The sequence below is a fragment of the Genypterus blacodes genome, unplaced genomic scaffold (genome assembly GCF_046128005.1).
Source record: "Genypterus blacodes isolate CSIRO-AG114 ecotype Tasmania unplaced genomic scaffold, CSIRO-AGI_Gbla_v1 ptg000094l_1, whole genome shotgun sequence".
In the NCBI taxonomy this organism is placed as follows: domain Eukaryota; kingdom Metazoa; phylum Chordata; class Actinopteri; order Ophidiiformes; family Ophidiidae; genus Genypterus; species Genypterus blacodes.
This window is the reverse complement of record NW_027466898.1, coordinates 2,179,917-2,197,592: the sequence shown is the minus strand read 5'-3', so window position 1 is coordinate 2,197,592 and position 17,676 is coordinate 2,179,917. Positions and strand designations below refer to the sequence as shown.

The 17,676-nt window shown below is 45.6% G+C and overlaps 1 protein-coding gene across 6 annotated transcripts in view; it reads right to left on the bottom strand.

Moving 5' to 3' along the window:
• The window catches only part of tns2a (tensin 2a), a 40,530-nt gene extending 23,293 nt beyond the window's left edge, over positions 1-17,237 (bottom strand). For 3 of the 6 annotated variants that reach the window (XM_076159254.1, XM_076159256.1, XM_076159257.1), the window contains exons 1-3: positions 16,471-17,237; positions 3,768-3,876; positions 3,476-3,513 (exon numbers count right to left, since the gene is read on the bottom strand). In XM_076159254.1, the coding sequence (XP_076015369.1) occupies positions 3,476-3,513; positions 3,768-3,876; positions 16,471-16,794 (471 nt within the window). In that variant the 5' untranslated portion in view covers positions 16,795-17,237. Of the gene's footprint in view, positions 1-3,475; positions 3,514-3,767; positions 3,877-11,004; positions 11,114-16,470 lie in introns of those variants that run through there. The other 3 variants (XM_076159255.1, XM_076159259.1, XM_076159258.1) reach the window with 3 other exon arrangements.
• Positions 17,238-17,676: the final 439 nt, after the last annotated feature.

The window sequence follows — 17,676 nt, the reverse complement described above, 5'->3', positions numbered from 1 at the left end:
ATGCTGGGGTCAGCAGTGAGGTTTAGCAGCATATTAGGGAAAAATGGACGATGGTTCTTCCATCTCTCCACTTTCTCTCATCTGTGTCCTGTAGGCAAGGATGGATAACACTGACATCGTGCTTAGGGCAGAGCTCACACCGTAGCTGATGAAAGGGGCTTAGGTCAGAGAAACAGCAGGCAGGATATGTTACTCCATCCCTGCATCCTCCCCCACTTCCTCCATCTATCTGTACTTCAATGTACATGGTCCTCTGGTTCAGAGCTAACAGTACATGGTAGTATCACATCAAATGTACTGCGACATGTTTGGCAGATAAGAGGATACTTATACAGAGAGGACAGAGTCGCTCTAACAAGGATTATCAGGTGGTCAACCATTTTTTCCAATTCCACGACTATCAGTGACTATCTGCATCAGTAAATTTCCTCACTCAAACTCTTAATAGTCTGTCAGCCGGAGTGAAACTACGCAGACCAGCTTCATGTCAGTCTGCCAGTGCTGTGCCTCTGTTTCTCCATCTACACTCGGTCTGTCAGTCAGACAGTGTGAGTTTATATTAGTGGGGACCTCCGAAACCTCCCTGCTCCTCTGTGGCTCAGTCTGTGAGCTGATCAGATAGTCAGACAGTCAGTCTTTGGGTTTTCTCCCAGACCAGAGGAAATGCCTCTTCTTGCCTAATTGGACAGGCGGGCCAGGCTGCATTCACTGACTCCTAATCCTTCCCTCCAACATTCTCTCCATCCCTGCCTCTGGCCCAAAGTCAGCCCCCTATCCCCCTACCCCCCATTCCCTGTGGACTCAATTTTCCACTTCGGATCAAAGATAAGGAGGGACTGTTCTCTGAAAGAAGAACATGCTGTTTATGGCCTTCAGCTTGTGTGTGTGTGTGTGTGTGAGTCTCTGTGTGCTTTTTATAAAACAGAGATGGGCCAGCTGGAGGCTGTTGAGCCTGTAAACAAAGACTAAGAGAGACTGACAGAGAGCAACAGAAGGACAGACAGGGAGAGTGAGGGAGAGCCAGAAACCCTGATGCAGGCCGTGCAGAGAGGCAACAAAGTACTTCAGAAGACATATCACAGAAGTGATATGGCAGAACAAGTCAGCAAACATCTTCTAGATCTACGTAGTTCTAAGACACCAGCATCGTCTTAGAATAGACTTAAGAAAGAGGGTGAACAGGCCATGAGTCAGCGGTAAGAAGAAGGAAGGTATGTTCATCCTCTAAATGAGAGTAGAAATGAAGATGGAGGAGTCTGTAGTGAATGAACCAAAACAAAAGTTGGCCTGGTGATGCAGACAACCGTGTGATAATAGGGTTAGAAATGGCCAAGGGAGGGTAGAATGAGCCTGAATTATAGCATCTTTAGTCTTTTTACCAAATTCTTATGTACGTGGGGGCCTTGAAAGGAGTCATGGATGGTGTGCTAATGAGATGATTGGTCGCCAAGCTTATCGCAACAGCTGGATGGGGAATGGGATGTAAATAGCATCCTGGTGAGAGCAGGATGGCTTACAGATGAGAGATGTTCCAGATGCGTGTGTGTGTGTGTGTGTGTGTGTGTGTGTGTGTGTGTGTGTGTGTGTGTGTGTTTGAGTGTGTGTGTGTGTGTGTATGTGTGTGTATGTGTGTGTGTGTGTGTGTGTGTGTGTGTGTGTGTGTGTGTGCGCATAAACAGACTCAAACCCACTACATTAAGTACCCTCATGGTTAAAAAAAGAACACAGGGTTGCAGTTAATGAACTGGCGAATGCAACAACAGGGACGAGAAATACAGGTAACGGCAGCGGTTTAGCTCTTTGCAGTATGACAGATGGAGATGGAATCCTGGCCCGGAAGTGAAGTTAACATGAAGTTAGATAATAGCGGAGTTGTTCGGAGTGGCCGGGACCCCCACGCCCGGCTGTATCCGACCTCTCCCTTCCTGGGCAGCTCTGATGGATATCACTCTCAAACAACAACCACACATCAGACGCTTACCGCACAGCCATCAAGAAACATCCTGCTCCTTAGTGGAGTTGTCACAGGGATTAGCCTCAAGAAATCTAAATTGTAATGGTGCTGCTGTACATGATTCAGCTGAAGGTCTCCATTGCACATGATTGTAAGTTACAGTATTACATTATCTCCTTCAAGAAGACAACATCATGGGATGGTAATATTTGCTCTTTACTCTACTGAGACACAAGTTGTCTTCTGTTATCAGCCCATCTTGCCTATGAAAGGACATTTTAGAGCCAGAGTACCTACAACGGCTTGTTTTTCACTCAGCCGAGTGGATGTATATCAATGTGTTTGTGTGCGTGTTTTGGGTTTTTATGCACAATAAAGCGTTGCAAAGGTATCAAAAAAGACCCCTTAATGAAAATAACAACATCTATGATATGTCCACTTAAATTTGGTGGAAACCCACGGCCTTTTATGAATCAATCGTCTGTATTCATATTGAGGGAACATCCAAATCAAACAAGGTTGTGAAATTTAAAAAGTCCCTGTTGTCCCCGTGAATATTTTGACAGCTTTTGCCCTTCAAACTCATCCTCAGGGCTCTTGTTTCTTCTCTGCAAAAAGAGAAGAGGATGGAGGGATGCTGGAAGAATGGGGCATGTCTTTGCCACATGCCTTCGCCCTTGGCATTCCCTCTTCCTCCTGCCAAGGCTCCCCTGCCTCTACAGCTCTTCAACCCTGTGCCCATGGCTTGCATTCTCACCCACCCCACCTCGCCCCTCCGTCTCTGCATCCCTCTGTCTATTCATCATAACATCCCTCCATCAATGACCCTTTCACAGAGGCAGCAGTGTGGGGATTGGGTGAGGCTCTCGGCTCGCTGCTCGTTTGCAGGAATGCGACTGCGTGGAATTCTCGTTAGTCTCCAGGACTTCTGCACCCACAGTGCCACCTCAACAATCAGAAAGGGGGCACAGCCGTGCGTTTGTGAACATGTCTCACAGGCCAGATTAGTTAATACAACCTTGGCTTTGTGGGCTTAGGGTGGTGGTTCATCTCCATGGTAACCACACATTTAACTTGCACAACAGCAGGTCATGTTCTAGCTATCAAATCCAAACACTGAAAAAGTCAACTGACCTTCAGGTAAGCTGGCATCATCACATGCAGTGATGGTGTGTGTGCAAACAACAGAAGGAGTCAAGCCACCCTTTGTTGACATTGTTCAACTTCAGTGTTCAATAATGACTGAGTTGTATCATTCATACTTGAAGTTGACTTTGAAATATGCTGCACTGTTATCAGCACAACATTAGACAACGATGAAGTATATCAGATTAGGTGCATATTTATATTAGCGAGTATTTGACATAGCCTTGCTAGGACCGTTACTTTTGACATTGCTCATTTATTGGCAGATTGCTCTTCCGAATGACTTGATTATATCAGGGAGTGCAAAATGCAAATGTTATTGAAATGACTTTACTTTAAGTTCTAATAACTTAACTGCAACTTATTGATCCTTACCTTGGCCTCGCATTTCCTATGAGTGGCTGTCTTGCAAACTATGAAGAAAAGAAAAGAACACAAAATGAAAATCATCAGAAAAAGTCAGTAAGTGAATTCTTTTTTTATTATTATTATCATTGTTATTAGACACCTTACACACATAAATCCTACTTTCTTGTCTTGTGTTCTTCCAACATCCTGTGTCCATAAGTTGCTTCATTGTATTTGTAATGACTGCAGTAGTGTGTCCATGCCTGCCTTTGTTATGTCTGCGTTGTGTCACATCACATGATAATGCTGCGAAACTCACCTCTGCAGAAGGACCCCACATTGTCAATGTTCTGCCGGCACACGCTGCACTGTCGCTTCTTCTTGAAGGCCTTTTCCTTGAAGGCGTGGGGCTCTCCCTTCCCCGCCTGCTTAAACACACACACACAGAAAAGAAAATGAGACTTACACTTGAAAACCCTACACATGACCAGACATTGTAACAAAGTCTGTGGAGACGGCTGCTCTCTAAAACCCTGCAGGAATCCCTGTTTGACCTCCGTCCAAGAGTTTGGCTTGGCAAATGTTAAATCTCCTGTCAAACCTCCATACTCTTTCCTGTGACAAGACACAAATGGGCTGACACAACTCCTTCCAAGCGAGAAAGGGAGAAGGAGAGAGAAAGAGAGAGAAAGGGAGAAAAGGTAATGTTTGGGAGTTTCTGGACTGTAGCAGTAATGGGGCTTAAGGTTGTCAGCTCAAACCTGTCGGCTGTCTGAGGCGGAGGAACAGGGGTTTGGCTGGTGTGTGGAACAGATCATCGGTGCATAAATGTGTGTGTGTGTGTGAGAGAGTACACACGCACACTCAGAAATATGGCTCAATCCATTCTTTACTCCATTTGCCAGTTGAACTGCTCTGGTTGTATAACTGTCTTCCAGTAATAATCCTTGTGGTTCCCGCCCCGTAGCCCAACTATAATCCTCAATGTGTGTGTATATGTGTATGTAGATTGAGGGAAAAAAGAGCAGGGCTGCCTTTTCAGTGTGTGTGTGTGTGTGTGTGTGTGTGTGCGCAAAACAAAAGAAAGAGAGAATGAGAGAGAGGGGGTAAAAGAACCAAGTCTGTCTCCACTTCTCCCTCGCATGTGTCACCGTATATGTCACTGTGTGTAGACTCATTAGTCAGTGTGTGTGTGTGTGTGTGTGTGTGTGTGTGTGTGTGTGTGTGTGTGTGCGTGTGTGCGTGTGTGCGTGTGTGCTACTCTTTTCCCGCCCAGTGCCTCTTTGTTTCCCAACATGGGATCAGACCCACAGATCACCGAGTCTGACAGGACTTTGTTGGGGCTTTGAACATGAGAACGCTAACGACCAAAGGCTAAGTAGGGGGATTGCTTAGTGCGTTTCTCATGCTTGGCTACATTCTGAGAGAGGGAGGGGGGGACCGGGGGACGGGGGGCATGCAGAGAAATCCTACAACATTAATAGGTTTTACGGACTGTCACACAGAAGGACTCCATGATTCACGGATGCGTGTGTGTCTCTCTCCCTGTCTCACTCTCTCATAACTTAGGGAAATGTAACGTACGTACGAAGGTTTTTGTTTCCATTTGTGTGCTTTTCCTCCTTGGTAACAAAGACGCGGGTCTATTTGCACACTTTTTCCATTATCTTCCTGTTAGGGACTGGACAGTGTTTGGACAGCTGCCTGCCTGGCATCGGCCTCTGCCAGCCCTGCTCACTGGCTGCCGGCCTGCTGACGATACAAGTGGACGGCGGCCACAGCACACTGGACTGAGGCGGACCTAGTGGGTGGCTCAGGGGCTGGAGGTGGGCTGATGTCCGTTATGTAATGCGCTGTGGCTGAGGGAGTGACCGACACTTAAATGTGTGTATGTTTTGTACAATTCTGATTCACATTCTCAGACTCTGTGTGTTGTGCTGCTGGTGCTTTTTGAGTCTACTGGCTTGTTTTCTTACTCCTTTTTGTGAGCTTATTACCATTTGAACCTATGTCTGTTGCCAGGTCGGTTGGTTTGCTTGCTAGCAGGATTCCTCAAAAGCAAACCAATTTTGCCAAAGATTGAAGGAAATCTCAACAAAAAAACAAAACAAAAATCAGGCGAATTTATCCCATGAGAGGTGCAATATGATCTGGATGCAGAGAAATGTTTAAAATACTGTTTATTAAGACAAATTAACAAGTCATATTATTATGGTTCTGTCTCTTTAGGTCAGTTTAGGTCTCAGCGTGTTCAACCTTGGTGGTGGTATAAATGGGCCTCGACATGTAATCTTGTTTTTATGAGTTCTTCAAATGGCTCCACTCCTACTGTACTCCTTGGCCACCTTTTCCTGAACCTAAGACAACCTGTGTGTGTGTGTGTGTGTGTGAATATGCATAATCATACATACTCCCAGGGCCCATGGTGAGTTTAAATAAAGCAAACTATTACAGTCTTCTTAACCACAGTGGTGATGTGGGCAGAGATATAAACACACAGAGGGGAGGTTGGCAACATTCCTTCTGTTTCTGACACAATCAAGGCTGCAATATAGGCCAACCACACGCAATCATGGTCAGACAGTGATATATGCCTCTGCTACCGAAGGCTTTATAAGGCCTCAGATGGATGAACAAGTTGTGTGTGGGTCTTGTAAGGTGACTGGGTGGCAAAGCGTGATCACTAGTCACTTTGTGTGACAGGGCGAAGGTGACCATTGGTTTCACCTCTGCAAAGGTCGTCTTCAGATGCAGTATGCTGAACTAAAATTGAAAATGTAATCTGATATCATATAATTCATCTATGCCACTTGGCAAAACCAGAGTCTTGTAATTTAGAACTCCAAACCAATTTGTATCGGCGGGAATTTCCAACATTGGAACTGTATTCCAACTCAATGGAAAATGCAGTGGAATAAAGGACTGCCAGACAGATCCCAAGGGAACCAACAGGCAGACATAATGGAAGCTCCTCGCGTGCAAAAATATTTCTTACAGCTTTAAACAGCTGAATTTACCTGTGTGTGACATCTGGTTAAACACACCAACTGAGGCTTGGAGTGGGTGACAGTAACTGAGAGACAGTAACTGAACTCAACTGTGTTCACTCAGTGTGTTATTTTTCACATCAAAGCACTGCAAAGGTTTCAAAATAAAAGTATACATATAAACCTAATTATCCTTTAAAGACACTTCTGCGTGCTGCCTACCAATCCAATACTGAATCCTGCTTAGTTCAGCTGCCTGGAAAGTCCAAGGTCCCTGTACCGGCGTATGCATATCTTACATCTGCATCGTCTTTTCAAGATCTACAGTAGGTAGCAAACTGTATGAACTGACTTTAAGTTCTTAGTGAAACACACAGTGCTGCTCTACCTGGGAGTCCAGCAGAACTAACCACAGCAGAGGAGGTTTGCAACCCAACCAGAGGAAGTGGAGAACAGCTGGGGAGCCGGCTGTGATGCTGCAGCGGGTCCTCAGGATAGTAATTTACTGTCATCACCATGGGAATGGGTCAAAACATCTTTACTAAGGTGAAACATGTGTGCTTAATGTTGTCTCTGAGGTAGTACAGAAACCCTTCATGCTGGATTAAGAAACAGCGGCTGCCAGAAAGAAAACTAAAACCTGATAATAAGACAAATGCATTCAAAAGAAGACTTGCTTCATGCCAATCACTCAGTTAAAAACCACAAACTTGCACAGCCACTGAGTTAACTGATTTACATCTACAGTATCTGCCACCTGTGACACTTCATGATCAGCATCTTAACAAAACGCACACATGATGTGACCCTTTTATGCGACTCATTCCCTGAAACCTCCACCAGCTGAGACCTGCCTAAACTTCCACAGAACCTACGCTGGTAGTATTGTAAACAGCTACATGCAAACACACGCACACACTCACGTGCAGAGGTGTATCCCTGCAGACAGTCGGTGGAAACGGACAACCTTCCCTTTCCTCTTCCCGTCCTGAATCCCCCTGTGTACCAGGGCAGACCCCACCCCCTCTACAACATCTGCCACACACAAGAAGCTCCTTTTTCTTATATTTATAGCCCGCTGGCAAAAAGAACCCAGAGGTTCCTGGAGTCAAAGAGACGCTTTCTGAGCGGAGGTCCCTCCCCTCCCTCACTGCCCCGAACAGTTGCTGGATTGAACGGGGACACATACAAGAGACGCACACACACAAGTAGAGATTTTATGAATCCAAATATGAATCCATACATATAGAGAGAGCCATTTGTGTGCACACACCACTGGAAAATCTCTTCCCTTCCCTGTTGTTTCACTTCTAAATATAGGGTTGATATTTAGACAATGATGAGCATTGTGCTTCAGCGGCACACTGCTGACTACAAGATTAGAGGCGGTGACCTCAACTTCAGCCCCAGATGGCCACTGAGGACCTGAACCCAGTCTGCCCTTGAGGGGAAAAATGTGTCTCAATGATTTTGTCATTGGAAGAACACGGTGTGTGACAGTTATGAGGGGATTGTGTGTGTGTTTCTTTTGTGCATCATCCTCCCCTCATTTTGTTTCCCTTGTGAAAAAGCACACGGTGTGCTACTGCAGTGAGCATGCAGTGTCCTTTCCCAATGAGGCTGCTGTATTAAGCTCAAACTACTTCAGGTCCAGAATTTACAGACTTGACCTTCAGCTTCAGTGGACATAATTCAGCCTCCTTATCTAAAGAGTTGAGCGTCCGACAGAACTGGACCTGAGCTCCAGAAAGGCGACAGGTCCAAGCATCTAGAGCTGGATCGAACAATGATGGCTCTTACTTCTGTAAGGGCAACTAATTATTTTGGGTGTGATACAATCAAACACATACAGTCATTCAGTTTGTGTGTGACTGTGTATGTGTGTTTCAATCCCACCCTCCATTGAAAGTTCCTCACATGGACCAGTATCTGAGTTCCTGCATCATTTGTTGGCACCAAGGCCGGTGTGTGTGTGTATGTGTGTGTGTGTGTGTGTGTGTGTGTGTGTGTGTGTGTGTGTGTGTGTGTGTGTGTGTGTGCATGTATCCGAAGGGTGGGACAGGCAGTGGAGGGAACAGAGACTTGCTGTTCCCGAAGTGAGGTCAGTGTACTGCCATGACACACTTCCGGTCACTCTGACTCTTGCTGCAACACACGCACAAATCCATCCACACATACAGAGGCATACACACACACAAAGTCACAACACACACACAAACAAGTCCTTACTGCTTCAGCAGCAGCGTTGTTCATATTTACTGGCAAAACTCACCATCTGTTTTGCCTCTAAACGTTGCTTACATACTGTAATGTGGCCTCACTAAGTGGATGATGACATCATCATGTGGGTAAGTTAGAAACAGACCAGATTCCAGCTACAAATATACCAGAAGTTTGTCTGTGAGGAAACATGTTTCTGCTTCTGAATTAATACTGCAGCTTAGAGTTAAACGTGGCCAGTGTAGATTTGAACACATCTGGCTGTGGGGATGTGAACCAGACCCCATCTTGGCCGTGTCAGTGAAGTGGCGGTGTCATATCTGAAAAATCCATCTTTTTCAAAGTTTACACAGTTACACCTAATTCATACACAAGCAGCTGGGAGCTCCACTGCACATCTTCATCTCCATTTGTGCCCTGCTCAGATGTATGGAGACACTTGGAGAGACTTGAACCGGTCCCACGCTAGTGACCCGTCTGATCAAAACATGGCTGAGCACCGCTTATCTACAGAGACATGAAATATTGTTCGCACAGGAGAAGTTTGCTAATGGCCACTGTGTTATCAGTGCTGGAGGAAAGACAGCACAATGTTATCTTGTTGTTAATCCATACTTGTTGTCCTCACGTCAGCCCACTGTGTCGCAAAGTGGGACAGAAACTCTGACATGGGAACAAGATACAGAGGCTGACACGCATGCACTGACAGATATTCATCAGTGTGTGCGTGTATACAAAGAACACACAAATAAGCGCGTGTTGCCACATCAGGCACATGTGCACGCAAACACACAAACACACACACACCCAAGCACATATGGCTGATGTTTGTTCACAGCATCCTTGAGTTCAACTTCAGCTCATACTTGTCCCGTGACAATACGATACAAACGGCACACACACACACAGACACACACAGTCCCAATCACCATCTGTCAGGGTTGGAAGTTGTCGCAGTCATTCATGTGTAGCCTTAGAGGATTTGGTGTTTTCAAAGAGAATAGCGTAGAAAAGGTTCTGCGCCACACCGCACCACAAAATGGGCAACAAAATGAGTGAGCTAGCAGATACAAATCACATCAGAGCTCTCCGGCTCTCACACGTGGAGCTGGTCCATTTACAGCTCTGAGAAAGTTGGCGAAGAAGGGAGAAATGGTCTGTAGAGAAACCGCATCTAACTCAGCTCAGCACATTGTATTGATTCGCACGTTGCTTGGTAACACATTCTTCAAAATACATTTCAAGGGGGCTGGATTATTAACTTTACACTAAATCAGTTCTTGTATCTGCACTCTGTTAACAAACCCCTATGATTCCAGTGCCAGACTTACATGACACCTGGAGGGAAAAATACTACTTTTAATTGTACTCATATTTCTTCTTCTATGGATTTTGGCAGTGAGTATCACATATAATACATCTTTTTGGGGGAGATCTGCATTAATAAAGCTGTAATACTGCTTTTCAACCTAATGCATAATAGAGGTTTGTTACTCAGAGTACACCAGGGTCAATTTATGATGATTTTATTACTGCTAAGTGCATAACGGCTTGAAATTAATTGGCGGATCTGGACACAAAATGGTAAGCCAGACAACCTCTATGTTAGTCTAAGCTCAAACTTTGGCAGGCGCACACAGAGAGAGAGAGAGAGATAGGGGAAAGAGGGAGAGAGAGAGAGAGAGGGAGCACGATTTTGTAACAATAATTGACAGGCTCTGAAACAGGCACTGGAGTGTGTGTGTGTGTGTGTGTGTGTGTGTGTGTGTGTGTGTGTGTGTGTGTGTGTGTGTGTGTGTGTGTGTGTGTGTGCTGCTTAATGAATCATATGACTGTTTTGAGTCAGTCTAATGATAATCAGCAAGCATTAGGTCACTTGATCTTGTTCATTATCGTTAGACAAAAACTTTTTGGGGCTAAGAAAATTCTCATTGATGTGCAAAACATTTTTTTATAAAACACAAAACCCTTCAAACTAAAGACACATCGAGAGAATATCACAGCGAGGTAAAAAGGTGAGTGTGGAAACTGATGAGCAGCACAGACACAAGCTGCTGTAACAGGAATATGTTCATGTTTCCCATTAAGGAGACGCCTACAAGATGTGTGTGAATGAGCAAACTTAACCACGATGTGAGCAGCGAGACCGAAGGCTTTGACACAAAACGAGTGCGGCGTTACGCGTCAACACGCACAACCCAAGTGCGCAACTCCGCACAGGAACGCACGCGCGTAAACACCCTGCATCAGAACACATCCATCCTGAAGTCATTTTCACAAACACAGCCCCCCAACCCCCCTACAAACAAACCTACACCAACCTCTAATAAGACCACTCTCGGTTCTTACCTTACTCATTTTCCCGCTGTTCATATCCTCTAGTTCAGCAGCAGAGCCTCATTCTGACGGAGGCCATCAACAACACGGCCTCTAACTATGAGATAACTTGTTTTCTTTAGTCCGGTCCTCCCTCCGTGCTGGAGCTTGTGGGCGGAGCTACGAGCAGCTACGAGCGCATGTGGAGTAGAATTACTGCGAATACAGCCCCTGATTGGTCAGATTTAGGAGGGGAGCGCGAGGACACTCACTCCGGATTGGCTGGATCAGTCACTGTATTATCACTGTTAATATGAGATTTAATTAGACTTAATTAGACTGTTCCCGTCCTAGTTTGATGTTGTGATATCACACAAGGTAGCTCTGCTTTAATTAAGTGTGTGTGTGGTGTGTTTAGTGTGCTAGTCAGTCCACCTGGACAACTTGGTCCAGTCTATGGTTGGCGGACTTGGGTGTGACGCTGTCAGGGGAAATACAAGCAAATAAAAAGGCAGATGAAGTCATTAGGGAGGCATTTAACCTGGGACTGAATCTCTCTCTCTCTCTCTCTCTCTCTCTCTCTCTCTCTCTCTCTCTCTCTCTCTCTCTCTCTCTCTTTCTCTCTGGTTCCTCTCATTCCAGTCTTTCTTAAAAAAAAACAGTCGCTTGTTTCTAAGTTTTGGGGAAGTTTGGCTATTTTCTTTGTAAATTCTTGCCCCAAATCAGAGCAGGACGTCTTCTAACAATAAACTAATTAGAAGTGGAAACAGGAGGACCACAAACATCAGAGTTTTCCACCTCAGGTTGGACTTGGTGTGTATTCAGTACCCACATTCCCCAAACACACACACACACACACACACACACACACACACACACACACACACACACACACACACACACACACACACACACAGCTGCACTTTGACCAACATCTGTCTTGGCAGTGTTACGACGGAGTAATGAGAAATGTGTTAGCAGCAGCACCTCGTGGTAGAATGGGCGAATTACATAATTGGAGTCCGCTTTGTAAAAGACTTGAAATAACTTTTTTAAGCTAGAAATTACAATTGTTGTCTTGTTTCCCCTTTTGGATGTATATATTTAGAAGTTGTGGTAATAGTAACACGTTATCAACAATATTACATGTTTGTTGATTTAGTTCATACTTGATTCTAAACAACACTATCAATCTGTGCTTAATCATAATTAACACATGGATTGTTTCGAGATCTTCCATCTTCTCGATGGATCCTTATGTGGTTGCATGTATACAGTATATCTCCATATACTGTATGTGTGTATACTGTACATTCCTTTTCAGCCCCCAGCCTCAGACTATTATTATGTTCAACTGCTGCCACAACCTCTTAGTGGCTTCCATATGTGTTAGTGAGGTGCAGGTATGGAGTCTGTACAGTATATCCCTACCAATCAGTATAGAATGTTTCTGTGAGTCATGCTGTAATCCCTCTACACTACACGTGCAGTAATTCAGTCCATTCCTTTGCTCATAACTCAAGAATTTCCGGCTTAGGCAAGAAAAAAATCAGGACTGATGGATTTGGGGGTCTTGGGTAGTTTAATTGTTTGTGGAATTTCGGCTCTTTCTTCGGGATCGTGGCAGAAAGACAGATGGACTCCATGAGTGAGAAGCAGAGAAAGGTGATCAGAGGGAGGGAGGGGATGGCCACATGCAAGTACTCAAGGATCTATGAGAGACAGGAAGCTGGCGCTTGGGATTGGAATGAAGGGTTGAGCTGGTGGGCAAGTGGGGGAGGGTCGTGTTGGAGGAAAGATGGAGATAAGGAAAGAGGGGGCCCTGCTTGTGGAGGAGGTAGAAGAGTTGGGTCCATACAATGGGGGGAAAAAAGTGTGTGTGTGCATTTTTAGTGTGTGCACAGGGTGAAGGGAATCTGATTTCTGCTGTTGATTTGAGATGGGGAGGTGCTCGCCTTTGCATTGTGGCTACATAACACAAAGACAGGTGGAGCGATAAGGAGACACAGCAGAAACTGGCACCTTCCACAAGTAGCTCATCCTGAATCAAGCTCCAGGTATAAAATAACCACAGCTGACGCCACAAGCATTGAATCCCATCTCAATACAAGGCACCTCGTGTTGCCAGGTGTGTTTTTGTCCAGTCTCACTACTAGAATGGAGTCTTTTTGGAGGTGGAACGGATCAGATCCCCCTTGGTTGTAAGTGAGAAAGAGGGGGGATAGAGCCGGAGCTGGAGCCAAGAGGAAATGAGGGGAGGAGGAGGGTAGAAAGGAGGGCTGCGTAGTTTGAGTAAGGATTGTGTAAGACAGCACCAAGCCAAAGGCTGATAAGGTGCAGCTGTTGAAGAATTGAACAGCAGCGGGACTAGTAGGGGTGAGACGGTGAGAAAGAGGGAGACAGAGACAGAGACAGAGAAAGAGAGAGAGAGAGAGAGAAATGAACAGATGTGAGACCAGATCATAAAGGTGTCAAAACTGCTTCAGGTGCCACATCAGCCCAAACTAGTCTTTCCCACACACACACACACACACACACACACACACACACACACACACACACACACACACACACACACACACACACACACACACACTTTGACAGATTTTTGTGTCCAAGTCAAGGAAAGTATTTAGCTCATAGTTTGCAGTGAGGTGTTCCTTTTCAGGGTGGTGCTCTGGGATGTGTTGGGGGTTGTTGGTTTTTGCAGCGTTATGGCAGGAGGAAGCGGTTTATGTCTTTCCCTTTTCCCTCCGTCGCGTTTTCGTCACCACGCCGAGGCCGGACTCTCCCCAATACGCACCACAACAAGCATTCCTCAAATCCTGGACCAAGTTTTAGGACTGCTGATTGTTTTTCGAGCCCGTAGGAATCCGGTCTACTACAGCCACCCCCACAGCCCAGACTTCAAACAGGAATTCTCTGCTTTTTGAGCCATAGAGGAGGAAGGATCTGTATTCTATTCTTTTCTAGATGTCAGCTGTCTATATTTAACCCTCAGTGTTCCTTCCTATGCTGGGTGTGTGTGTGTGTAGTGAATGCCTGTGGCTCAAAGCCTCAGTTTTGACCGTGGTCAATCTTAACTTGAGGAATTTGAGGAAAGCTACATAAATACATGTAAACCCCCCATAAAACCACTATCTTAACCTCAGAACTTTTCTCAAGCCAACCACACAAAAAAGGAGCTACAAGTAAAGATATTACATTCATTGTTTTGATACAGGGTGATAAACAGTGAATGAAAGATCGACTATAAACAACTAATGGTAAGAGGCTGTAACACTTTCTGCAGTGCAAGAAGAAAGCAGTATTACATAAGAGAGAGAGAGAGCGCGGGAGAGCGAGAGAGAGAAAGAGAGAAAGAGAGAGAAATCAACAGATCTACGTTGAGCTAAAACAAAATCCTGCCATTCTTCAGCTTTGAAATCTTGGAGAGCAGGAGTTCCATATGATCATTTATCCGCTAAGTGATTCCATCGATGAATTCCAGACTGTCTGTGTATGTAAACCATCAGCCTGATACCTCCCAGGATATTATGGCATAACGTTTAAATCCCATTACAATCAGTTTAAATATCAGTAAAAACATTGGAAAACTATTAACGCAACGATAAACAAAATCCCGAGCCGGTGATGTCATTATTCCTGCCAAAAGCCCATTAACTCTAATTTCTCCCAAGAGGATCTTACATCATGCTCTAAAGCTTGTCGCTTTATTTTGAAGGAGCATCTCATAAACCATAACAGTGGGAGACCTTTTGTCCCAAAGCATGAGAAACTGTTTATCCCAGGAATCCATTTTGGGAAGAGTTGTTTATTGATGTTCAGCTGTGCTCTATCAACAACTTAGAGGCGAGATGCTGTGTGTGGTTGACATGATTTGGAGGATTTGTTTATGTGTGTGGTGGCTGGATTCAAGTGCCTGTCCACCTCCACACACACACCACACACACACACACACACACACACACACACACACACACACACACACACACACACACACACACACACACACACACACACACACACCACACCCAGCTGCACTAAGCATATTTGGACATTAGAAGGCTTGAGACAATATGAAATGTTTACAGGTTGGTTTGAATTCCATGAAGGTGGAAGGAGCACGAAGGTCAGAATGTGACGTTTGTTGAAAGTAGATATACTGTTTATAAAGGCCTAAATGATGTGCATGTGATCATGACATCATGGAGTTACATAATCACACTGACAGCTGCATGAGGAGCATCACTTTCTACCACCTTGTGATTCCAATAATGACTTGGCATAGTGACTGGCTATGACTATGACCTGAGTGTGTCATAACAATGTCCTGGGAAAGTATAACAAGTCAAAGAATAAGAAATATATTGTCAATGATGTTAAAATGCAACAATGTCCAAAACAAAGTTGATGCAAACGGTAAACAGAGGAAACTGTGTCTCACTGGGATCCAACAACTGGTTCCCACACCCATGTGGAGGGGTCAGTTACTGCAGGATGACGTTGACCAGAGGGCTCCACATTCCCACGCTGCTGAGCATGTGATACAGAGCACAACACACACACACACACACACACACACACACACACACACACACACACACACACACACACACACACACACACACACACACGCACACCGACCAAGCACACATGTACACAACAGTGAGAAATTGAGATATGACATAATGGGCTGGACAGAGGTCAGGTCACTTTGTGAGCCAGCGTCTGTCTCTGTTTACATTTTGGTTCTTTCCCAGCAGTGCTAAGGCCGTCACAACAGTGCTATTGTATGTGTGCAGATGTGGCCCCTGCAGCTCGGAGATGCCATCATCGTTCACCTCATCCTCTCAGAAACACACACACAAACACACACAAACACACACAAACACACACGCACACCTCAAGGGAAATCTTCATCAATCTGCATCTTTAGCAGCACAACACCAGAGAAAACACAAAAATCACCTGGAAATGAGCCCAAGCTGAAGAAAGAGAGGATGGGAGTGTTACGTGTGAGTGTGTGTGTCCACCTCTTCCCCCCACCTCTGCCCTGTATGGGTTTACTATCACGCGGGAATCTCTACACCCATCCTCGGCATTTTGGAATTTCTGGAGGATGTGACCAGGGAGTGAGTGGGACCTCTGAACTGTTTTTCTTCTCCTGCTGCCAAAACACTGACCAGCTCAGTCAGCCAACACTGACCTCTGACCTCACTGTAGAGGAGGGTGTGTGGGAGGACAACTTTCCAAAAGATATTAATTCAAAATATTGAAATCATGAGATCACCGCCTCAATGATGTCATCTGCCCTTTGCGTGTTATTTTAGATAGTTTTGAGAAATACCTTCAGCCAGAGTTTCTGCTTCAGCCTGTTGAACTATTTTCCCTGGACGAGCACATCTGGAATCACATCTCACACACACACACACACACACACACACACACACACACACACACGCACACACACGCACACACACACACACACACACTCACCTTTGTTAGCCTCATCTTGCCGCTGTCACTCCTCTTCACGGATGAACTCCTGACCACCGGCACAGCTCGGACCTCTTCCTCCCCGCACCAGGCCGTGCTCAGGACGCAACCCATATGGCTGAACTGTCCCTGGACCTGGGACGTTCTCCCCTCTCTTTCGTGTCCCTCTGCACCCCCTCCTCCTCTTCCTCTTCTGTCCCTCTCTCTCCTCTCCCGTCCTCGCCCTCTAAGCAGGCAGTGAGCTGCGACCCAGGCTCCCAGGCAGCTGTTTTTGTCAGCTGGAACGGAGGAGAGAGAGGCCCTTCCCCTTTTCCTGGCTCTCATTCAGCCTCGCTCGCCCTGCTAAGGGGACAGAGGGGAGGATACACTCTGCACAGTCTCACTGCACACCCCCTCACCTCCTTTCTGCACACACACACACTTTAAAAACACCTCTCTGCAGTAGCATGTGGACTCTCCTTCCCTCTCACTGCTACCCTTTGTGTTGTACACAAAGTCCCTCCACTCCTTCTTCCCTTCACTTCCCTCACTTTCCTATTCTTCTCTGTTCTTTGTGACAATCGATCACACTCACTCTTCTCTGAGCATTAACTAGGATAAAACTCAACTCAAACACACACATCACAGCGTTTTACATCCATTATGATCGAGCACACGTCCTCCCATCACGCAAAAAAACTTACTTGTCCTCCTTCACCATTTCCTCTCTTTTCTCTCGCCTTCCTTTACTAGCCCCTCCATCCCCAAAAAACACGTCTCTCCCTTCCTTCTCCCTCCTGCTTCTACCCCTGGACCAAGGTTGCCTCACTCTTTACATATACAATTACCTCTCTGTTCTCACCCCCACCCATTTCTCCTCCTCAGCTCTCCCCTGTTTCCTGCTGCCAGATACAGGCAGTCTCTCCTTCGCTCAGGCAACATTGTCGGTATTGTCTCGAAAACAACCAAGAAGCCACAGCGGCCACGGCAGCTGTTAGGATGCTCGTCAAGCCAGTGAATCACACCGGCTCGCAAGTTACTGTTTACAATTCCATTGTTTGTTTGTTGAACATGGTAAACAAGGACTCTTTCACCGCAGTGTCCATGACAAAGCTATAAGAAAGCAGAGGAAAACTCATGCACGAGGGTCAGACAGATACTTGACGTCGTTGAAGCTCGATTAGAAACTTTTCTGTGACTTTGGACTAAGCTGAGGCACAAACAGGC